The sequence below is a fragment of the Petaurus breviceps genome, unplaced genomic scaffold (genome assembly GCF_028583685.1).
Source record: "Petaurus breviceps papuanus isolate PSGF00001 unplaced genomic scaffold, PetGlider_PUasm1.0 91133, whole genome shotgun sequence".
Taxonomy (NCBI): Eukaryota; Metazoa; Chordata; class Mammalia; order Diprotodontia; family Petauridae; genus Petaurus; species Petaurus breviceps.
Genome location: NW_027187419.1, coordinates 98,066,133 through 98,091,611, shown reverse-complemented (window position 1 = coordinate 98,091,611; position 25,479 = coordinate 98,066,133). Strand labels below are relative to the sequence as shown.

Sequence of the window (25,479 nt, the reverse complement as noted above, 5' to 3'; positions counted from 1 at the left end):
GTTTAAAAACAAAACACAAATAAAAACGAATAGTTAAAAGTGAGATTGAGTTCTTTAAAATTAATGGTGTTTCAAATTTTTAAAAATGAAAATGTATTGAGAAATACTGACTAGCTTTAAAGGGTCAATGTGCATCACCATCTTAAAGAAATCCGACTAATAGTTTTCTGGTCTAATAAGTGATTTTGGTAATTATTTGAATTACTCTTAATGAGGATTATCATAATTTATTTTCCTTTGAATAGTTTATTACACAGTTCTTTTTTAAAAGTTTTGCGTACAACATCATATAGAAGAAACATGACAAATTTGTTTTATGGCTAAATTATGAATGTATTTAATTTTGTTTTAAAATAGCTGTTCTGTTAGTGAAAGTATACGATTAGGAGCACCTACATGGCACGGAGAACACCAGCCCTGAAGTCAGGAGGACCTGAGTTCAAATCCGACCTCAGATATTTGACACTTACTATCTGCGTGACCCCTGGGAAAGTCACTTAACCCTGATTGCCTTGCCACACACACAAAAAAGTATAATTAACTTCTTTTATGTGTTTCATTTAACTGGTACATTTTGGTTTAAATTTCAGTACATGACTAATTAGACATAAAAATGACTGAATTCCATTAGCATTTTAAAGGTTACAAAACATTTTATATAAACCATCTTGTTTGGTTTTCTTAACAATCCTATAAGAAGTGAAGTTGTTGTTCCTACCTTAGGAGGAAAGTAAGGTTTAGAAGGGTTGTTTGAGCTGGGTTGAGTGGTTAGATCACCTCTCCTACTCTAGTTTTCTTCAGATGTGCATTTAAGTGTTTATTAATTTAAGAAGCCTCTCTAATTGATGATCAGTACTGTGTGGGAAACTTGGAATCACAATGATATAATTTAATTTGCTACCCTGACTACATAAACACTTAGTTAAAAAAAATTGTGGGGAACAACAAAGTTTTATAGAATTGTAGAAGTGGATAAGGGGAGAGCTTTGGCCAAGAAGAGGTAGAAGATGAGTACCTTTTATAAGTGACCACTAAAAGGTCAGGAAACAAAAGAGGGGAACAAATCCAGAAGTCAGTGAAAGTATGAAAAGCAATAAATATTTTAATACACAAGTTACACAGTCCATATTAAGTGCTCACATTTTACATTTTCTCCTGTTTTATAATAGTCGTATTTAAAAAAAAAATATTCCAAAGTTTTAGGACTAATAAAATTAACCAGTTAATGCATTCCATGTTACATGTATAAATCTACTTAATGATCAGCACATTTTTCTCTTGGCTTCCTTATCTGTCACAAATTATTCTCAGTGACTAGCTAACTCCCAAATCAATTGTATTAAAACATATATTCTTCTCAAATAATTGGAACTTTACTAGAGCTACCAGTAGATGTTACATACAAATCAGCAACATTTATATAGATTTACAAAGGTAATAAAATTGTCAAGCATGGATGCAAGATTTGCTGCAGACACATTCTGCATGTAGCAAAATCTGAACTGGTTTTAAAAAGTGGACCTTCCAAAATATAATAAAGCAAATTAGCTAGTGCACTCTATGTTCTATGGGTAGCTCAGAGGCTGATACATACATTGTAATATAAGGCAGTGTAATTAGACATTTACACTAGATTCTAAAATATCTCTAAAACTAGTGTCCACAAAGCAAATTATAAAACTGGCCTCTGTTTCATCCCCTGATTTCAGGGGTCTTACTTTTTTAAGTTTAAATTTTGCAAAATGCAGTTTGCTGAGAACTAACAATTGCTAGAATAAATGATACAGTGTTTTCGAACTAACCTTACATTTGAGTTTTGTTTCTAGTTTAAAAAAATATACATCACAGTGACTTCTGAGTTAAGTAAAATGAAGTGCATTAACTTCACTTACACTTCTCCTTCAACAAGCAGAGTGGTCACATAAAGTGATAACACTCAACTTTACATACCCAAATACTCAATTTCCCTTCCTTTCATTTGCCCCAAAAGCTATACACACAAAAAGAAGAGGGCAGTGCTTAAAAACATTATTTTCCTTAAAATACCCAGTAACTTCTCTTACTCTTAACCATACTGGAAAAGATTTTTCTTCTTTAAAAAACAAACAATTATTTTTAAGAAAAATATACTTCACAACAAATAGAGTGCAAAACTCCTGCAGAATTTATCAATATAATACTTTTAATACCCTACTAAATTGTAATAGGTAAGCTAAGTGAAGGAACATAACAAGGAAAACATTATTTGTGTTTAATTGTAGCAATTAGTTGAACAAATAGAGTACCTTTTAAAAATTAAAAGGATGACTGTTAGTGAAGGCAACCACAACTTCCTTTAAGGATGGGGCTTAAAAAGAAGGTCATGGCACAATAAAACTATTACTGTCTGGAATGAATACAGGGACTATCTAAAAATATTTTTATAATTAAGACAATATTACAATTCTAATAATCAATGTAATTTTAAAATTATGTTCTGTACCATTCTTTCTCATATCCCCACACATACACATATGTATACACATATACACACATATTTATGTACATATGCATGTTTTTATGTTTACAATATCAATTAACGACTGTCTGAACTATTCCAGATTAAATTAATTGCTATCTAACAATACAAAGGAAAATCTTATGGTCAAAAATTCTGCTTATTCCTAGTAACTCTGCAAAGTCACTATGTGCAAATTCAGATTTATCACATCAATTTTGTATAATTTCCTTAAGCACTTCAATTAGGTGCTTATAGATAATTAATTTACTATACAAATTCAATACACTTTTCAAAAACAGATAATTTTTCCTTACAGAACTGATATTAAATCTTAAGTTAACTCACTACCATCAATTTTTAGTGTGGCTAGTAATTCCAGTTTGAAGGATTCATATCACAAAAACTCCAAAATTTTGTGTATTAAGGGATCACTCTAATAAAGCAACCAAAGGGAACAAAACTATGTAATCCAATTAGAAAAAAAAAACAATAACAATTATTTTTTAAAGGCCATCAAATCAAACATATTTTCAAGTGAACTTTAATTTTGGACAGTAAATATTGTAAAGTAAATTTAACAGCAAAGATTGTGATAGCAAACCGTAAATGAGTATGTTCAATGTCATAACTAACATGTAAAAAGATACACATTATAATATATACCATTCAAAACACAAGGAAAAAATTTAGGATTTCAGTGATAGAAAATGTCAGTCCTCTTATGACTCAAAAACACATACAGAGCATGTAGATACATAAAAATTTCATCTGATTGCTGACATTGAAATTGTGAAAGCAAAATTCAACTGATTGTCTTTTCTACCTTATTTCTTCACAGCTGAATAATACACCTTAATTACAATACTATGGCAGCCAAAGTCTCCAGTTTCTCCCACATTATTATTTTTGTTCTTATAAAATTGCTAACATAACACAAGAACATACAGCAGATATGGAGACTTATTTGCTATAATCCTTACAAGAAAATTCCAATTTTAAGCAATCGCCAAGTGTTTTTTAAAATTTGGAATTAGCTATCTTTTGATCACACTAACTTAACATCAGGGGCCTTTAAGTACTACCTCTTATCCAGCTATTTTGAAACAATTTTACAACAAACATTATTTAAATGTAATTCTTTAAATGTATGTCAAATAATACCTAAAGTTGTCACTGATAAGGGATTAGGTCCAAAGTTCCTTCTGAATGAACTACCCCACTAAAATCTAATTTGAATTTTCTTTCCCAGGGACAGAAAGCATATGGTGTCCCCCTGATTCTATATCATTAAATGATAACACAATGCAAATAGCATTATTCCTTTATTAAAGCTATAACAATAAGTGTTGGGTACAATTGTTTTACTATCCATAAAAAGCAATATTCAATAGCTATTTGGTTTACTAAGAAGCTGCATTATGAATAGAACTGACACTATCTTAACTACAAAAGTCTCTAGCTGCTCTTAGATCCCAGATGTTTTAAGCCTCCCCCACTCCCACAATGAAATCACTTTTGTGTCTGTTTAGCGATCCTTTTTTTTTTTTTAAAAACAGGGGAAAAGCCACATACCATAAGAGAAGACAGTTAAAAAAAAATTCCACTTCCAAACTGACTTTTGGTCATATCTGGATGGTGCTATACAGTTTTGTGATTTTCTGAACTATGCGACATTTTGTAAATGCTAAGTTGAAGTTGAAATCAAGATGAACAGTTTTAAAGTCATTCTCAAAAATTTATGTTGATAAAATATGCTATAGCGTTGCTGTAAGAAAAATGTTCAGAACAAATTCCTACCTGACACCTGAATTCCATTTGACATCTGAATCTCCAAGAAGACTTTAGATAAAAATTAGGCTGTTTTAAAGCATGCAAAGTAATAACTATGATCCACATGTGGTGCCAATTAGGACAAATTTCAAAAATTAATATAACAATGCTAGTTATATTTAGGCCAGACTAATGTATAAGGGCTTGTGTATGTAAATGTATGCTCATAAGAATGTTTTCTTTTCTTTTTTTGCCTTTTGGAGGGCAATTGGGGTTAAGTAACTTGCCCAAGGTTACATGGGTAGTTTTTTTGTGTGGGTGTTAAGTGTCTGAGGCCGGAACTGAACTAGGGTCCTCCTGACTCCGGGGCTGGCACTTTACTCACTGTGCCACCTAGCCACCCCTCATAATAACATTTTCTTGGAAAATAAGTGAATGGAAAACCAATATCACTAGTGCTGATTCTGATTAGTCTTGAATAAAAAAGGGACAATCTATAAAAAAATACTTAAAATCTGTTTCCTAAGTATTGATTCTGTCTGATGCTGGGTAACAAGCCAAGAATATCTCTACTTATGTCAACTGATCAGATAAGCATGACCTTCCTAAAGAGTATAACTGAATCTAATTTCTATAGGACAAGTGAATAAAAAACCCCACAGAAAACATTTGTAAGGAATGAACTACACAGTTTGAAATACAAAGAAACAGGTGTAAAGTAAAACACAATAGGTTAATAGATATTTTACAAGATCAAAATTTAAGAATAATTTTTCAGAAAAATCAAAGGATAAGCATTTTTTCTTAAAATAAAAAAAATTCTCTTGTAAGCTTCTACAATGAACATCAGTCACATTCTAAAATACAAGCAGAAATATCAGTATGACTTTCTTTCAATTTAATGGCTTTTAAAAATATCTAAAACATGAGAAGTGCAAACTTTTATAAAAAATACTATTGCAATTAACAATTGTATTTGTTTCTAACAGGCTGATCTAACAGATCAAGATGTATATCAGACATGGTAGCTGTTGGCTGGCAGCTACAACACAGAGAGAAACGGAAGAGTTAAACAGCACACAATATTACACAAAAGTTTTTTTCTCATTTCAAGTTTATTAAAACTTTAGCAGTACAAATTATTCAGGTTGTAGAATATCAAAAGATCAAACTTAATGAAGTCCGCATTAAAAAAAAAAAAAACAACCCCCAAAACAAAAAGGAAGAGGAAAACAACGAAAAAAAAAAAAAAGGATGTTCTTCAGCAAGTCTCTAAAACCTAAAGAGAAAAATGGAAATACAAAGTTCAAAGCCCTCACTCATCCACTTTTGTCTTCATCAGTTCCAGGGCTGGACTCATGATCAGATTTTTTATCTTTACCACGTGTATGGTTTCTTTCTTGACTCTTTGATTTTTGGTTGATTTCTTTTTCTAATGAGCATCTGGTCTTCTCTTCTTCCTTATTTTTGTATGTAGAGGACTTTAATTCTCTGTCTTTACTATTTTGTTTTCTTGAGTTTGGACTGTGATCTCTGTCTGCTTTTTTCTCTTTACTGCTGTCTCGGCTACTGTTATCGTGGTTTCTTGAATGCCTTTTTTCACTCTCAGAGTTCTCTCTTTTGTGTGAACTCTTTGTTTCTTGGTTTTTACTTTTTTCTTTATTTCTGCTTTGACTCTCCTCTCTCCCTGAACTCGACTCTCTCCTCCTCCTCCTATCTTTACTTCTAGATTTTTCTGGTGTTCCTTTCCTTTCTTTGCTCCTTGATCTCGCCCTTCTCCTGGATTCCCTCTCTCTGTTCCTATAGTACTCCTTGCTCCTACTACGGTCTCGGTCTTTGCTCCTAGTTCTGGCTCTTCTTCCTTTGTCCCTGCTTCTGCTTCGCTCCCTTGTCCGGCCATTGGAGCTGTGTTTTCCTTTGGTCACCTCCCGTTCTCTACTCTTTGACTTGGCCCTTTTATCCTTGTCTTTACTTCTGCTATGGTCATGTTCATTATTTTTTGACCCTGCTCTCTTAGACCTCTCTTTACTCCTACTCTTTTCTCGTTCTTTGCCACGAGAATCAGAATGTTTCTCTTTTTCTTTTACTTTTTCATGATCTCTTTCTTTGCTCCTTGATCTCATTCTCTTTTCTTCGTGCCTGTTATGCTTTGAATCTCTTTCTTTACTTTTTGACTTCTCTTTGCTTTTACTCCTGCTTTTAGATTTGGCCCTTTTCTTTGCTTTGCTTTTATTGTATCTGTCATCTTTCTCTGAATTTCTCCTTGTGTCCCTATCTTTACTGTTGGATTTGTGGTCTTTCGTTTTCTTTTCCTTTTCACCTTTTCTATTTGGACTTTCTGATACATGTCTGTGTTCAGATATTTTTCTCTCTTTTCCTCTTGCTGGACTTTTTTGATTTTCTTTTTTATTTTCATTTAATTCACTCCTACAAAAGAAAAAAAATTAAGGGCTTTAGGAAATGCTCTATTAGGAAGAATAATCTCAGTGTCAGTTAAGATCCAACAGCTATAGCAAGTACTGATTTCATTATTTTAAGGTATATAATGAACTGCAGGCACAATTAACAATAATATTTACAAATGAAAGATTTTTTTCATAATATAGTACAGATGAAATTTTATATCTTACTTATCCCCTTTGATCCACCTTTCACCACTTGACACCCTCATTCTTTGAGCTCTCTGCATCTCTTGTCTCCAATGTGGAGGAGTCTCGCTACGCCTGAAACGATCCCGTGATCTGGATCTGGAAGGTGTTCGATAGCGCTTGAGAAAAGAAAGTGAAAAGTTTTCAAGTACGCTAAAAATGGCAGCCAAAAGAGTTCTCATATTTAAGTTAATATTTCCTTCATATACTATTACTCTCAAAAGAATGTCAGAATGTTACCCATAAAATACATTTCATTAAAAAAGTCTAAAAAATTATGCTTGGAGTGTGTCTGAAATAAGACATTAGACAGTTGATACCTTAGTTTCCTCTCCTCTGTTCTCTATATCTAAGGTAAACTAAAAAGGTTCTAGGAGTTCTAGGTACACAGTGGAGTTCCTGGGGGGTAATTTTAGACTAAAATTTAGTGTGTATGACTTTGGGATATTATAGTCTGAAGTGTGGGCTCTATATAGTGTTACATAGCTAAGAGCCTCTTAGGATAGCTACAATATCCATAAAACCTAGTAAAGACTTGCTCTCAAATTTTAAGCTACTAAGCAATTAAACACATCATTTGTATGGATGTTTCATCAGTTTTCATTTTTGTTCTACGACACAAATAACACAATCTACCAAAAAACATTATTTTTAAAAGCCATAATTCCAACTCAGCAAGTCACACGAGTATGTCTATTAGCACAAATTTTATATACTATATAAAGAATATCTTCTTACTACATAATTAAAAAATAAGAAAGGAAAAAAATGCCAAGAAGATTCCCTTGAAAAGAAACACTTACCCTTGGTCCTCTTCCTTTAATTTTCCTTCCAGATCTGGTGACTAGAAGTCGCCTTTGATATGAAGAGGACTGGGAGTTAGATGGATTACTAGAAGTAAAAAGAAAGTTAAAAACCACTATTTTATAAAAAGTAAATCCAACTGTTATAGTTTCCTTGATCTATAACAATATAGTTTATTTCATTCCTATAAACCTTCAACATTTAAAATAACCGGGTGGCCAGGTGGCTCAGCGAGTAACAGTACCGGCTCCAGTGTTGGGATGACCTGGATCAAATCCGGGCTCAGATACTCAGCACCACACCCAGAAATAACTGGCCCTGTAACCTTGAGCAAGTTACTTAACCCCGATTGCTTAAAAAAAAAAAAAAAGCTAAACATTTAAAATAACCATTTCCTAATAACTTCATTTTTATTAATTATTAAGGGACCAAGTTTAAAGAAAAAATACCAACAGTGTACTATTATTCAGCAGATACAGTTTAAAAAAAAATAACTATGCTATATTGCTGAACAACCAAAGATGACAAGTCGTGAGAATTCTAAACCCCCAGGATTGAAAGAGACTTTGGAGGTCATCCAAACCAAATTAAGTGATGCATGAATCCCTTTCCACACCTCTGACAAATGGCCAATTTGGTCATTCTCTAAAGTAAAGGAAATAGTGTGGTACAGTGGGAAGAAGGTTAGATGTAGAGTCAGACAACCCGAATTTAAATACATGCTGTATTATTTAACACCCAGGTGACTTTATGCAAATCATATAACCTTTAGAATTTGTTTTCTTATTTGTAAAATGAAGAGCACAGATCACACAATCATTGAGGTCCTTTGCAGTTCAAATTTTAATATCCTATAAAAATAAGTTTTTAAAAGCTTAAAAAAACAAAATAAAAACCAAAAAAAACCCCACTGTGATTTAATTATATTCAAATGCACTAACATGATTTCACTGATGGTTTCATAAGCTACTCTTCCTCAAAATCCACATAAGGAGGGATGCTCCTAAAGGATTTATTCTGAACCTTCTCTTCCTTCTATAGTTTCTTAGAGAATTTATCTTTTCCTTTGGTTTCAATTCTCATCTCAATGACACACCTCACAAACTTCTATCTCTAGTTTTGATGGTCCCCAGGTTCCATTTCTATATTCTTCTCTTAGACGTCCTATCAACACCTCAAATTCAACATATTCAAAACACTTCTATTTAACAGTTAAAACTGGTTTTAACCTGGTCAAAATATTTTTGAAATTTCTTTTTCTCAAATTCAAATCCATTGAATCAAGTCATACAAGTTTGTAATTTTAGGACTGGAAGGAACTTCAGGGAGCATGATGTCCAAATCTTTTTCCACAGATAAGGAAAAAAAGAGTAACAATAGGTTATGTAGTACTTCCATCACCCTAATTTAGATTCTCATTATTTCTCAGGTAACTTACTGGGTCTTACATCTTATGTTATATTTCCACTACCCCCAATCAATCCAATTTATCAACTGACTGTTTTTTTTTCCAAAAAGAACTCTGATAATTTCATTTTCCTGAAAGTTGAATAGCTTCCCACTGCCTGATGAATCAAATTTAGATTTCTTAGCCTTGGCATTCAAGGTCTTCTAAAATATGGCAGTATCATTTTAGAAATCTATCACTCCCATTCCCTTAAACATTACCCATTAGCCAGTCAAACTAGGTTATTCAATGATGCCTTATATATTCTGTTCCTTCCAATGCTATGTCATTCTACTTGCAATGACCAACCTTGTTCATCTGCCTTCAGAAATCCTATCATTCAAGGTAAAATAACATGTAGTCTTTCTTAGTGTCTTCTTCGCTTAAACCTTCAGAGCTCTTAGCTTCTATCATTCTTATGACACTTTCCATATTCTGAAGCCTTGTGACACAATTGTAAACTGGTCATATTCCTTAAATTATGAGCTACTTGAAGGAAGCAATATATCTTAGTCATATGATATTAATTCAACATCAGCACAGTGTCCTTTGTGTATGTTTATATTTATTAAATTGAAAAATATGGTCCAGTAGAGGTGCTTATGAAACATTCATTAAAAAAAGATTTATAATCAATGTTATCTTTACATGCCCAAATAAGTTTTTGAAAATTAACACACATGACAAACTTACAATGCAGTTATTTCTTAAAGAATAAATATATTTTCCTAGCAATAAAGAGTTTTGTCCAGATACCAAAAAAACCAGATTCCATTTTATGAAAGGCAAATTAAGGCTTAACTAAAACCTTCTTATCTTTAAGCATAATATAAGTTAATGCTTCTAAGAAGTTCTACAGGGGCAGCTATGTGGCGCAGTGAATAGAGCACCAGCCCTGGAATCAGGAGGATCTGAGTTCAAATCCAACCTCAGACACTTAATTCTCTCTCTCTCTCTCACACACACACACACACACACACACAGACACACACACACACACACGCACACAAAACTATCCATGTGACCTTGGGCAAGTCACTTAACCCCAACTGCCTTCCAAAAAGGCAAAAAAAAAAGTTCTATAATAGGTAATAATAATAATAGATAACAAATACTTCAAAGTTTCTTAATCTTTTTCTTAAAAATCTAGCTGAAAACCAGGAAACTTTCCTCTAATACTCTAATTTCCACAATAAAATGAAGATATCATATGTCATAAAGATCTACTTACCACTCTCTTTCTTTCTCCCTTTCTCTATTCTTTCTCTCTTTCTCATCTACTTTAGGAGGACTTTTTCTCATTAGGAACCTGTTTTCAGGAATAGGAGGGATCTCTTCTGGACGGACAGTAGACTGTGGCTGTGCTTCAGGGCTTTCATCTTCACTCTCAGTGGAGGAACTTAATGAAAAGATGGAAACATACATACATACATACATACATACATACATATATATATATAATACACATACACACAAACACACAAAAGCTAGATGCGCTAAACCCAAGTTGCTGTTCTTTACAACATCATGATTAACAAAAATTCTAAAATTAAGGGGCAGTTAGGTGGCATGGTGAATAGAGCACCAACCCTGGAGTCAGGAGGACCAGAGTTCAAATCCAGCCTCAGAACCTGACACTTAAATAGCTGTGTGACCTTGGACAAGTCACTTAACCCCAAATGCCTTGCCTCCCCTCTAATCCTAAAATTATAACATAATATGAAAAAATTACCCCTCCTTCATAAAATACAAAAACCTTAAATACTGTCCTTTTAAGTAAGATTTTCTCATTGGCTTTCAACATCAATTCCTTTGCACTCCATTTTTTAAGTATTAAGATGATTGTTTTCAAGTTCAAAATATTTTCAATTTCGGAGGTAATTTCTAATTAAATTTATAAATGCAGAGAATACTTTCAACTGGTATCAAACTGGCAGCGTCTTTTGAGAGAAAAAGTAAAGATCCAGAAATAAGTTCTCTAACATTTTAGAAATGTTGCAAATATTTTAGGCCAAATTTCACTAGGGACAATGGAGAGAGAGAAACCAAGAAGGAAGACTGTTCCTCCAAGTTAGTACTTGGAGTAACAGAAAGAAAAGCAACCTTGAAACCAAGAAGACCTAGAATCAAGTCTTGCCTCTTAAACACATACGGGTTGTGTGATCCTCAACAAGTTACTTAATGACTCAGAGCTCTAGGCAACTTAGATGAGAGTTTGCAGTGAAGGTGCTAACTTGAATTAGTAGAGGGATTTTTGGCATCCAGGATTACTCCATACTAATAAAACTACAAGCATAGTCATTATTCCCCATTACTACCACAGTTGCAACAAAAAATAGAATGTAACATTTCCTGACAGAATGGTAATAGACTCAAAATGCAAAATGAGACACATTGTTTTCTGGATATGAATAAGAAAATTTTTTGCTTAATTATGCATATTCTTTCATATCCCTACCTCAACGGAGAGGAAGGTAGGAAGAAAAAGAAAATGCTTGTTAATGTAAAAAAAAATAAATAAAAGGAATAAACAATATTGCTGGGGAAATTAACAGGAATAACAATTAATAACCTTTTATAAATCTTTCCCAATTCCCAAAGTGTACTAGGATCCACTAGTATAAAACTCCACAAAACCAAGAACCTAAAGACTATGTAACAGAAGAAAGAATCATGTTGTATTAGAAAGAGTTTGGGACAAAGAGTTAAAAGACAATTCTGAGTTCAGGACTTGATTCTGCTTTTTGCTACAAGTGCTGGGGCCCTGGACAAATAATTTCTTCTCTCTCAGCTTGTTTCTTAATTTTAAATCATGTCTAAGTTTCCCTCCAGTACTAACTTTCTGTGAATCTGAGGCCTTTTCTTTGAGCACTGTTTTAAGAAGACATGGATTTACATGATTTACAAATCATGTACAAAATGGAAATTTTGTATTTGTATCAAAATTTAATTCTTTAAACATCTTGGCAATGTCAAAATTATAATTCTGTGCCACACAGAGAAATTACTATGAAAATCAAATATTTTTCCTTAAATGATTCTAAGAATTAAACATGTACTTTTTAAGTAAAAGGGAAAGATGTTATCAGTTTCTGAAAGGAATACGAACCATTTGCTGCTGACTAAATAGCAAAAGACTAACCTCTTCTTGCTTTTCTTTTTCTTCTTCTTTTCCTTCTTATGTTTTCGAGACTTTCGGTGTTTCTTTTTTCTTTTTTTGGATTTTTCTTCAGAAGCACTTTCCGAATCAGAAGAAGAATCAGAGGACTGAGAATCACTTGAACTATCTGAATCACTGGATGAAGATGATGACTTATGTCTTTTCTTTTCTTCCTTCTTGGCTTTAATCAAATATGATTAAACGTTCTGATTAAACATTTTTATATTGAGATATAAGTAAAAACTCAGATACTAAAAATTCACAAAAAGTACATTTAATCTAATTATCTTCATACATTCCTGTAGAAAATAAGTTGTTAGAGCAATCTTATTAGAAATCAAAAGTTAAATTTGTTCTATATCATATAGCATAATTAGCCATCAAATCAGGGAAGAACCTAAATCTTGAATCATAGGCCAGTGTTATTATGCCAACCAATACCTAAGCTATCTTAAACACTGTTTTTTAGAAAATAGAATCAAGTGGGGCGGCTAAGTGGTGCAGTAAATAGAGTGCTGGCCCTGGAGACAGGAGGATGTGAGTTCTGATGCGCCCTGAGACACTTAACGCACACAAACAAAAAACCTAGCTGTGTGACCTTGGGCAAGTTACTTAAACCCAACTGCCCTCCAAAAAACAAAAAAGCAGAAAATAGAATCAAGTGTTTTATTGAAAAAGCTAAAAAAAAAAATCATACATATTTGAAAGAGTATTAGCTCATAGCTCTAGTTTTAATGCTTCACTTAAGCAACTAGAGCTTTGGGCAAGTGTCAATCTATCTACAAATATTTATTGACATGTACATTGTTATAGGCTCTCCGACTCAAATATTCTGCTTTATAAACCTATACCTACCCTGCTTATTTCCTAGATGATCAAAAGGAATCTGAAAAAAGTATGATATAAGATGCTGTCAATAGTATATGTGATTTTTCTAATACTGTAAAATGTCCCACAGGGGTTAAATTACTATTGTTGTGAAGTTCCTCCAAAAAAAGATTACCTTCTGGTAAAGAGTAAGTAAATAGGGGTGGCCAGGTGGCTCAGTGAGTAGGAGCACTGGCTCCAGAGTTGGGATGACCTGGGATCGAATCTGGGCTCAGACACTTAGCACCTACCCAGAAACACCTGGCCGTGCAACCTTGAGCAAGTTACTTAAACCCCAATTGCTCAAAAAAAAAAAAAAAAAAGAGTAAATATAAGTATTTCTCACTGATAGCCTAGATTACATTTTAAAGATACTATATAGTAATACTTCAAGGCATTTCGGAGAACTAAGAAAAAAGTAACAAACAAAAACATTTTTAGAAAATGTTATTTATGTTATATGGACATATACTGAGCTGGAAATCTGAAAAGAGGGCACAGAATAATTAAAATATGCTAATTTAGCATTAAAAGATCTACATGAGGGGCAGCCAGGTGGCTCAGTGAGTAAGAGCACCGGCCCCAGAGTCGGGATAACCTGGGATCAAATCAGGGCTCAGATACTTAGCACCACACCCAGAAATAACTGGCTGTGTAACCTTGAGCAAGATACTTAACCCCAATTGCTTAAAAAAAAAAAAGATCTACATGACCAAAATACAAGATATCTAGAAAAGAGAGTGTGCTTCATGTTGATGAACTCATAAATTTGTAACTAAAATCAGCAAAATAAAAATGATTTTTGGGGGGGGGGGGGAATTCAAGTCTATTCAACAAAATTACACTTTTCCCCATAGTTACATATGACCCACTTTAAGAAATTGGAAGAATAAAAAAGGGAGCAGAGGGTGGTGGTCTCTTTCTTCTCTACCAAGTCCCTGTAGAGATCCTTAAAAATACTAAGTTCCTCATGAAAATAAATAATCTGAATTATAAATAACTTTATTTATAGAAAAAACAATATACACCTTGTTATGGAAGGTCAATAAATACAACTAATTTTACTGTAAAGTAGCAGGCACTAAGCAACCCCCCCCCCCCCAAACAAAATGTTATTCAGGATCAGCATCTCTGTGAGTCTGGAAAATAATAACCTCTTATAAAAGGACTCAAAGAGTACTTTTGGATGTTATTTAGTATATGGGATTCAGTTTAGGTGCCATTTTCCTCTCAAACTATAAAGGAGGGAAAAAAGGAAGAAAAACTAGCACTAATAAAGAGAATAGGTTCATATTCATGAAGGAAATAAGTGGGATCTGAATGGAAGTGATGCAAAGCAGTTTTAATGTATGTTACTGTAAGCTAGCAGACACTAAGAAAAAAAAACCCAAACAACAGAAATACCATTCAGGATCAACATCTCTATGAGTTTTGAAAATAAGTGGTATCTGAAGGACTACTATAGTAATGTAAAGCAACAAATAAGTGGTTATTTACTTCTATGGGAAGTTAAGTTGGCAACAGAACTAGAATCTCAAATTCTATATCTTACTCGGAATATTTGGCTTAATGAAATTACCTATTATATGCTCAGCAGTGATGGCTATATAGACGAAGGTATAACTATACCTAGTTATGTCCTACTAGGGTACTTATGTTTGAGTTGTAACTTTCAGGAGCTTATAATCCAGGTGGGAAGATAAGACGAATACATATGAAACAACACTGAATAGCACAAGATAATAAATAACTGTTTAACTGTATGGTACAAACTGTAACTGCTAAAGGAATCTAGATGAGGAAGACTATTTTCCTCAGGATGTGGAAAAGCCTTCTGGATGGTTCTTGAAGGATAAAGTCTGATTTGGATAAGCAGAAGGAAAAGGACAGGGAATTTCATATTGTTTACTAAAATCAACTGAATTCAAGGGAAGAGGAACATGAGTAAACACAAACTCCTGGCAAAGTACCCATTAACCAGCATCCATTTCCAAAATGGGAGAAGAGACACGGTGTAGATAAAATAGCACTTGACTTGGAGTCAAGAGAAACCTGAGTTCTACTGCTGCTTCTAAAAATTACTGCACATATGACAATGAAGGGTCATTTAACCACTCTCAAGACTGCTTCCTTATCCTTTAAATGGGGATATATCACAACCTACTGTACCTACCTAATTTATGTAAAACACCATGAAAATGTAACTAGGGTAGCATCTAACTCATGGTGTGATAGGAAGAACGGGAGACCCAGGTTCTAGTTCTAGCTCTGCTACTAAATCACTGTGTGTTATTAGGTGAAGCATTTTACTTCTCCAGGCCTAATTTTTCCAATGTGTAAAATAAAGTCACTGGCCTAGATAGTATCTTTACATAAACTCTATTAGTTGAAATGCCAGTCCTACATAGTTTCCCTAAAACCCGAGTGTCATATGTAATTGGGGTTATTTTTTGGTGTATTTTTCATTTTCAAAGAGAGCTCATTTTAATGGAGTGGCATTTTACCCAGTACAATGTAGTGCTATACAGTTTATAAAGGGTTTTCTTCAAAACAAAGCTATAAGGAAGGCAGTGTTAGTTATTATCCTCATTTCAGAAATAAGAAAACTAAGGATCAGAGAAGACCAATGATGGTGCCCCTAGTCACAGCAGTAAATGGTGGAGTCATGGTTGCAAACAATTTTTCTGACTCAATCCAATGTTTGCTTCTATACTCTGGTTCAATCTTTCAGGTTTGTCCCAGCTCCAGTATTCTAGGATCCTGCCCATGTTTATCTGGAGAGCCAATCTTGTCCCTGTTCATTCATTTCCCTGACAACATTTAGGGAACAATAACGATCAAAGAAGGGGCTCACTAGAATTTTAGTGGGCGAGGGAAAGTAACAGGTTGACTCTTTAGCAAATACAAATAGGTTTCCTTTCTTCAGGGGAGTGCAAACTAGAGGATGCTGCTTTAGTTGGAAGACTACAGGGGATTCCTGGAAGTGGAGGGAGTTAAAATGGCTGTTTTAGGGCACTCAGAGCACCTTTATGCAATTTTGTACTTTCTGTGGAGTGAGATTGTTCTGCAAATGACACACATTCCTACTCCTGAATATTTGGGGAACTTTTTAATCTATCTGTGGTGATCTAGACATTATCTCTACTCTTAAGTTCAATAACACAGGCAAAACAAACCCCTAAAATGTGATAAAACATGAATGACATGCCAATTTTAAGGTTTATAAAAGCATTTTACCATACATTGTATCTCATCTGATCCTTGAAAACTCTATGAAACAGATTCTACAGCAGGATTTTTACATCTGAGGCCTATAAAAAATGCTGTGGCAACTATTTCAACTGTATTTGGTTCCTTTTATAATCTTACGTATTTTATCTTATGCATTTTTCTGAGATGGTATTCACAGGCTTGCCCACAATGCCAGAGCGGGCCATGACACAAAAATGTTAAAAGCCCCTGCTCTATTACTTTCCCCATTGCACAAGTAAGGAAACAGATTCAAAAAGGTTTGGTGACTTGTCTAAGGTCATTTAGCTAAGTGCTGGAGGTGGGATTTAAGCCCTCAATTTCTGGGGTTCCAAATCTATCATCATTCTTTCTGTTATATCATATTGTCCTAAACAGCTGAGCTACAAAGAAAAATTTTTTAATGGAACAAAGAAGGGTTAGTGTTTAGAAAAGAAAGAAGGAAAAATAATTAAATTGAAGTACTGTCATGGGTTAAAGTCCTTATAACATTTAACTAGCAGGGATTTGTATTCTTCTTTCTCACTCTAAAGAAATTATTTTCTACCCGAGCTACTATCATGGGAACCACTCTCTTAGGTGATCTAAGTGTTAATATCTGAACCTTAATTAACCCTTTGCACTCTGAACCATTATGGACACAGGCTACCAGCTACTCGATGCTACTTTGTGGCAGAAACATGCATTTACACACCCTCATATTATTTAGTATAATTTTGGAACCAAGTAACTTATTATAATGATATTGGACTTATATGAATTGGGTCACATCGAAGAATGTATATTTGCAAAAAACCCAATATTTTATTGTTTATAATTTTGTACAGTATAAGTTTTGAAACACTCCCCAATATGCATTGCAGGCTGATTAGTGCATGTTTGACAGTAATAAGTAGTTTGACGCCTGCCACCAGGTGTTTTCCTGTTAGAACACACAATGCAGTCCCGTTTTCTTTGTCCCACATCGGGAATATGTAGTTTATTGTTTAATCTATTGTCCGCAGAAGATGCGGATGGACGCATTCTTGATACACGAAAATCGCCCTTTAATTGGTCAACGAGTGTCTTGACAAACTTGTGGTGTGTCATTGGCGTTTCATTACTTGTTTGTTTTTCGATGCGATACATTATGTATGAGTTTATCACACACATTTCCAACCCCCCAAAAAATAACTTCCTCCACCATTGAGCGATTTACAGAGGAAACAATACGTCGAAGTGTATTGATCCGCACGATCCACAACACCCATATTTGCCGTATATTCTAACACCATTTCAGGCTTACTGACTGTTACGATATGTCCACCGCGTAATGTTCTCTGGGTAGATTGTAGGTTTGTGTTATAATAACTGGTGAGCATGGTAATAATTATTTTATCTTTCCACGCAAGAAGCGTAGTATTATTCTTTCTGTATGCAACTGTTTTATTGGTTGAAAATTTTGGTTTATTTGTGTCGGTACGCCTTTTCGATTTATCTTTATAGTGCCAGTAAGATGACAATTCATCTTTAGCAGTTCTTCCGCTAAAAGGATGCTGGTATAGTACCTGTCGGTGAACATGTGGTATCCTTTTGCATCAGGAACTCTTTCTAATAATTTCTTGAATAAATGTAGCGGAATCCTGGAATACCACTTGTGCCAAGTTGACTTTCGGGAAAGCTGTTTCTTTCCAATTTCTTCTTTGGCATAATTGTTTGTCTCTTTTATTATGCTGTCTACTAATTCTTCAGTAAAATATAATGTGAAATAGTCTATGGGCTCTTTTATGTTACTCGGGACTTGTGGTCCAGCTATTTCTTCGTGTAAATCAAAATTTATCGTGGCTGGAAGAACATCCGATTCGGTAACATCTTCCCACTCTTCACTTGACGATACGTTGTCATGTTGCCGTGTGTTTTCTTCCATACTACTATCGCTTTCGCTATCTATGCGAACAATTCGTCGCCTTCTAGGTTGAACGATATCACTATCACTGCTGTCGTTTTGTTCTACAGTTAGTCTTTCTAACGTGTCTGTATAGAGGTCTATCTGGAGCTCATCTTCACTACTACTTGTGTCATGAGACTCATTCGTGGTTGGACGCTTTGCCATTGTTCTAATAAAAAATATGAATAAATGCATGGGTTGAAAATTTCTAATTGTTATTACTGACTGACAAGATGATATTTACCAAAATAGATTTCACCAAACAATTTATTCACTAAGAAAAGAATCACTTTTCCGATTTTCTCACTCGTTAGATCTATGTGCACTGCTCGAAGCTTCAAACCAAAATGAGCTCAGCTTTGAAAATCTTTTCCTCCAGATGTAGACTTGTTTATTTGTAATTATATATCTCACTATACAGTGCGCGCTATGTTCGAAAACCGACCTTTCTTCTACAAACTCCCCTTATCGCTCTTTTCAAGTGGCGTCGTGAAGTGCTTGGACCGTCGTGAGCATGCATCTCACTTTCTCGTCCAACACAAAACCCGCTGACATTTCTTGTATATATCTTAGTAATTTTACGATATTTTGATTTAATTTCTTGTGCCATTTCAAGATAAAACTTCGGGGAAACATGCATGTCTCAAAAAGTTGCGTTGAAATAACTCAATTCCCCGTAATCACTAATAAACTGCAATGTCCCCTGAGAGGGGACATCGGAGTGATATGCTAGAATTCCGATGTCCCCTGAGAGGGGACAGAGGAGTGCAAAGCATTAAAAATATTTTTCACAGCAGATGATACTCACAATGTAGGAATTAATCCTTAAATAAAGACCAGAAAACTGGCTAATGAGTGCCTTCAAACTTGCTTAATAATTTTCCTTATTGCATCCTTTTTATGACTTCATCATTACATTGAAAAAGTTCCTAACTTTGTCGAACTTTTTAAAAAAAGAAAATCAATTAATCTGGGATCCCATTAAGGGACTTGGGAACAGAAGGGGGAGAGGAGGCTTTGGAGTCCTGTCTCTGTTACCATAAGCAAATCACTTTACCTCTTAGTGTACCAAAGGGTTACAGATGATATAAGGCAGTACCATGCAAAGGAAAGAAAAGTAGCCTCAGAATAAGACAGAACTGGCTTCCTGGACCATAGACCAAGATCACAGTTAGTGCCCACAGATAAACTCTCTAAAATCACTGGTGTCAAACTCACATGGAAATGGGGGCCACTAAACCATATATAAAGATCCTTGTAAACCATATATTGACATAGAAAACCACATGCTAATATTACCTATTACTGTATTTTTATTAAATTTTCCCAATTATATATTAATCTTGGGAGTCTTGGGGTGGCTAGGTAGCACAGCAAGTAAGAGCACCGGCTCCAGTGTCGGGATGACCTGGGGATCAAATCCCGGGCTCAGTCACTTAGCACCCACCCAGAAACACCTGGCCGTGTAACCTTGAGCAAGTTACTTAACCCCAATTGTTTAGGGGCAGCCAGGTGGCTCAGTGAGTAAGAGCACTCGGCTCCAGTGTCGGGATGACCTGGGGATCAAATCTGGGCTCAGATATTTAGCACCACACCCAGAAATAACTGGCCATGTAACCTTGAGCAAATTGCTTAACCCCGATTGCTTAAAAAAAAAAAATCTTGGGAGTCTTGTGGGCTCTGTGTGGCTTGCTGATCACATGTTTGATACCACCATTCTAAACTGATATAAACTGAAGATTTACTTTAGTAGAGGGAGCTTTCTCACTGGCAATTTCTCATGTCTTGTTCCTTAACCATCCCAAAAAATATTATAGAAGAGCCAATGTGGTAGTGGAAGCTCTATCAAGAAATGCCCTACACAAATAAAATCATGTGTCAGGTATCCTTTTCTCTTTCTTCTCTTCTCCCCACAAAAGAAAGGGGGGGGGAGAGAAGACATCTTTAGGGAAAAATTTCTACTCTTGTGGCATACAGAATTTGTTTCTACCAATATCACTTCTATCCTTCACAAAGAAAACTACTTCTAGACTTTCATAAAATTAACCTTAAAAAGAAACCACATCAACTTCATACCACTTGACCTAGAAATAATTCTCCTTTTATTAAAGTTAACTTTATTTACCCTTAATAGTGTCTCTTAGACATTCTACATTCAACCTCCCCACTATGCTTTCAGTAACAAGTGTCACTAAAACAATCTGCTCAACCAATTTCACTGCATTATTCTTGACTACATCATAAAGGCACTGGACTGGGTGGCCAGGATCATCAAAATTTAGACTCTGCTAGTTTATTTCACTTGGTTCCTATATACAACAGTCAGTAGCTTTCTACTTTATTACTCTTACTGTCCCTTCCTTTTTGTGTTGAAAAGCAATCAGTTTTGGGCTATCATTGACTATTTTTCTTCCTATTATGAAGAAATATTTTAAAAATCCCTCCTAGCAATGGCAATAGCCTATGAAGTATCTGCAAAAATTATTTAAGTCACAAGAAACTCCTGTATAAACCACATAGTACCTTTGTTAAGATAAATCTATCATAAGGAGGGTCATGTGCCTATATTCTTTATTCATCCATTCTGCCCTTGGAGGACTGTCAACCTCTACACAGTATCCCTGCTTCCACTAGTCACCAGTATTCCATCTCTGCATCTGTTATAAGAGCCTAATCCATGGATCTCAACAGTTACATTCTGGCATATAGGAATACTATAAGAAGCAGATCTCCAACAGAGCAAGGGAGAAAAAGACCCAAGAAGAGTGCCCAGGACTCACCAAGATAATATACAGGTAGGCCCAGACAGTCAGTTTTCTTCAGAAGTCTTTTTGTTTTCTTTCAGGCAGTTAAAAAAAGAAAAAAAAAGATTCTGTATTTATTTTTTTTTTAAGTGGGGGTGTCACTGCACAACTCTCAAACAAGGCTTTTAAAATATAATGATGGTGAACACCCTACAATATTAAACAAAGCTGTTCTCTTGTTTCCAATTTGGTGTAATTGTCAAAAAGAAAAGAGGGCTTAAAAACTGTTTGCATTATACTGCCTGTACCCTCCAAAAGCATGGTAAAAGCCCCTCTGGCAAACATTGTGAATGGCACTGCTGAAACATAAAAAAGCACATACCATCCACTCTGTTCACAATTAAGCTCATGCCACAAATATTTCTGCTCATTTCAACAGGTGTGTATCAGAAATGAAGAGGCACAGAAAACCTGTCTTATAAGCATCCCTGAATAAATCTATCCTCATCAGAAAAGGTCTGCACAAGGAATTAGGAGTGCTATCTTCCCCAACTTCTCTAAAAATTTATCTGGTCTCTAGAAGACAGGGATGAGAATATACCTGACACTGTGATGCCTTGGTCACATGGAGCCAAACAATGCCTGGGGATGCCATAATACCCTTCCAAAGTGAGAGCTGTTTTAAAGTAATATAAATCAAATTACATGAGGGTTTGTCTTAATTCATGATCTCTTTATCTATCAAATAATTCTATCAACTCTACCCTTTCATTAGCCAAAGTGTATCTGTATGTAAATACATAATGAATTGTTTATGGAAAATATTAAAGGATATTTTTTATTCTTTCAAGCTCTATTTTTTAAAGCTGCAAAGAAATTTACCATTTTAAACTAACGAATTTTGGGGAACAGATGCCAACTCAAAAGATCTTAGGAGCAAAAAATTAAAAGAAAAGCTAATAGTAAATGATTTATCAATGTTTAAGAGTATGGTAAAAAGTAGGTCTTAACAGATCATAACATCCTAGTTGTAGGAATATCTTTTAAGATGGTTAATAGCTAACATCAATAAGCCTAGGGTCAGTCCTCAATATGATAAAATTAACAAAAACTCCAGAATCACCAAAATGTTAAGAGTTGGGAAGGCCTTAGAGATTATCTTCTAGTTCAATACCTTTAAAGATAAACTAAGACCAAGAAAAGTTGAAGGTTATCCCCAGGTTTATATTGCTACTAAGTGGCAAAGCTGATACTAGAATTTAAGTTTCACAGTCTCATTTATCCTCTTTAGCAGCTACCTTTATTTTTTACTTAAATTAATATGATATACCTGTCTGCAAGAAGCTAAAAGAGCTCTACAAACATTTCATTCTTTACTGTATCCTAGGGCATTAAGCAGGACAAACTAATGGATGATATCTACTGTTTTTATGTAAGGAAGACAAGGCAAGAGATAGGAATGATGGTTCAGAAGTTGAAGAATCCAAGACCAAATTTAATACTGCTTTGACCAAATTTAATACTGCTTTGTCCCTGAAGACTACCAGCCTATGTATGGAATGACAAGAAAGGGATGAAAATTTTTCTTTGCCAAGGTGATCAAGGCTTGAGTTAGGTGAAAGGAGAAATAAATTGTAACCCTTGGAAAACAGAGAAAATTAAGTAAGGACCATGGTTCTGCTTTTTCTATGTCAATCTTGCTTTGGTTTCTGTACAAACTCAAAATACTAAAGATTCCACATTGATGACAACAGTCTTATCTGAAAAAGTCAAGAGCACAATTTTACAAGGGTCCTTTTGAACAACACTGATAAGGACACTGAAAGGTTATGAACTCTGAGGCTTCTATTGGTATTCTAATGCATGATTCAACTAAACAGACTTAGTTTTATACTGGAACACTTAAATACTGCTTAATGCTAATATCTTGGAAGTAGTTTTCCTTCATTCTTTTGAATAACTAAATGTTGAAAGTGTATGGTAGTAACAGCCATTTTACAGAGGATATTTTTCAATCAAAGGACTTTCCAACAAAATATCTCAAATAGATTATGCATAGCATGTAAGAGAGTTGACAATAAAAGTATGAATGTAAGGAATAGAATTACTACCTTCTGCAGTAAACATACTTCCTCAAACATTAATCAGATGCTAGCTCAGCTCATATAGTAGGAAAAGGAATTAATTTATTCCTTTAAAAGTTTATTAATCTAAAATTGATCCATTTTTACTTCCAATTTCTCATTAATTCCTTTTTTGAAACAATTAAAATATTGTAAAAGCAGAAAGGTGCATTATTTGGAAATCAAAATTAGGGAACACAGTTATAAATTAAATGAACGAACAATAATAATGGAAGACATAATTAAAAAGAATGTTTTCTGTATTAGTAGTCATGGGGTAATGATTTTTTTTTAATAACCTGGAGTTACTGCTTATTTTAAATATTTGTGATATGCTTAGAAATGTTTAATTTATCCTCACCTTTGGATTTGGGAATTAGCTCCCCACAGCTAAGTATTCGTACTTCAGCATATGGTTTGCTGGACGCATCTGTTTTCTGGTTTTCAATCTCTCTCACAACTTCTTGACCAGAGATCACTTGTCCAAAAACAACATGGTGCCTATGCAGATAAATTCAAATAACTAAATGTTAAATTTTTGGTTTTTAATAAAAAAATTAAAACTAAGTAGCAGAAGACAAATAAATGAAAAATATTTACCCATCTAAATGAGGTGTAGGTTTAGTTGTTCTTTTGAGGTCATCATCAGATAGAAGAATTAAAACAAAGTCAGAGAAAAACAAAGTTAGCACCTCTAAAAAGGAAAAGAAAACAATTGCATTGGAAACAAAGTTGCAGATAGATTAATTTAATATTATTTTTAGTTAACAGAATTAAAACTGACAAGAAAAGACATGCTGGATATATATTATGCTTTTATGTTAATATTAAAAATGGAATAAGTAACTGATAGCATCTGACGTAATAAATAACAACATGTTTAATCACTGTTAACGTATAACAATATATGATGGAGAAATAATTCCAGGTCTCAGTTTTTTGACAAATCCTGATGATGTTATTCTATAGTAATGACAAAATGCAGAAATTTAAAAATTTCTAAGTATCAAGATATCTTATTTAATCTCCACCCCCTTTTCCCTTTATTTTTCATAACAACTTGAAAGCTTTGTGTAATTTAAACTGTGTATTAAGACAAATTATAGGATAAGGGGCTAAATATCAACTGTATACATCATGGTAAAGCTTGTTAGGAATTATAACATCAGGTCACAGATAACTTATGTCTCACATTTTAAAGAACACTTTTTTGGGGGAGAAATGAGGCCTTTATCAGATTAACTTGCTTCAAAATTTTTTTCAGTTACTACTGCTAACTATATTTCCCTCTATCTTATCCCCCTCTCTTGTTTATTCTATTCTCTCTCCTTTCACCCTGTTCGTCCTCAAAAGTGTTTCACTTCTGACTATCCCTCCTGCAATCTGCCCTCCCTTCTAGGTATGAGAGATTTCTATACCCAATTGAGTGTGTGTGTGTGTTATCCCCTCTTAGAGCCAATCCTGATGAGAGTAAGGTTCACTCACTCCCTCTCGTTTCCCCCTTCCCACTTTTCCTCCATTATAGAAGCTTTTTCTTGCCTCTTTTATGTGAGCTAATTTACCCCATTCTACCTCTTTCCCTTCCCTTTTTCCCAGTACCTTCCCCTCTGACCCTTTAATTTTTTTAGATCATCACATTCAATTCACACATGTGGTCTGTCTATATATATAGGCTCCTTCTAACTGCCCTAACAGTGAGAAAGTTTTCATGAGTTACAAGTATCATCTTTTTTTTTTTTTTAAAGCAATTGGGGTTAAGTAACTTGTTCAAGGTTACACGGGTATTTCTGGGTGTGGTGCTAAGTATCTGAGCCCAGATTTGATCCCTGGGTCATCCTGACTCTGGGGCCGGTGCTCTTACTCGCTGGGCTACCTGGCTGCCCCCCAAGTATCATCTTCTCATATAGGAATCTAAATAGTTTAACTAGAGAACACTTCCTCATTTAAAGCCTGGGAACTGATCTCTACTTAGACACAAGTTTCTCATTTCGGTCTCTTTAACTTTTTCTCTTGATATCTTCAGGCTACCTCTCATACTTCTGTTTCTCTAATTCCTATTATCTAGAATTATCAACCTAGGCACAATATCCTCCATTCCTCCTTCTCTAGCTCAAGTGTACCCTTTCCACATGTCTAACGTAGTGGTCTCCTGTTTCTATGAAACCTTTTGATTAGCTCCCTAATGCTACGTAAATAAGTTTCCAACCTGTATTAAACCCCTTGAACAGTCTTTTCACCTC

At 34.5% G+C, this 25,479-nt stretch overlaps 1 protein-coding gene across 4 annotated transcripts in view; it reads right to left on the bottom strand.

Annotated features, from left to right (window-relative positions):
- Positions 1-5,366: 5,366 nt before the first annotated feature.
- PPIG (peptidylprolyl isomerase G) overlaps positions 5,367-25,479 on the bottom strand; it is a 96,994-nt gene continuing 76,881 nt past the window's right edge. For all 4 annotated transcript variants that reach the window (XM_069079944.1, XM_069079945.1, XM_069079942.1 and 1 more), the window contains 7 exons: positions 23,840-23,869; positions 23,601-23,740; positions 12,312-12,510; positions 10,401-10,568; positions 7,722-7,809; positions 6,901-7,037; positions 5,367-6,697 (listed from right to left, as the gene is read on the bottom strand). In XM_069079944.1, coding sequence (XP_068936045.1) covers positions 5,590-6,697; positions 6,901-7,037; positions 7,722-7,809; positions 10,401-10,568; positions 12,312-12,510; positions 23,601-23,740; positions 23,840-23,869 — 1,870 coding nt within the window. In that variant the 3' untranslated portion in view covers positions 5,367-5,589. The remainder of the gene's footprint in view (positions 6,698-6,900; positions 7,038-7,721; positions 7,810-10,400; positions 10,569-12,311; positions 12,511-23,600; positions 23,741-23,839; positions 23,870-25,479) is intronic.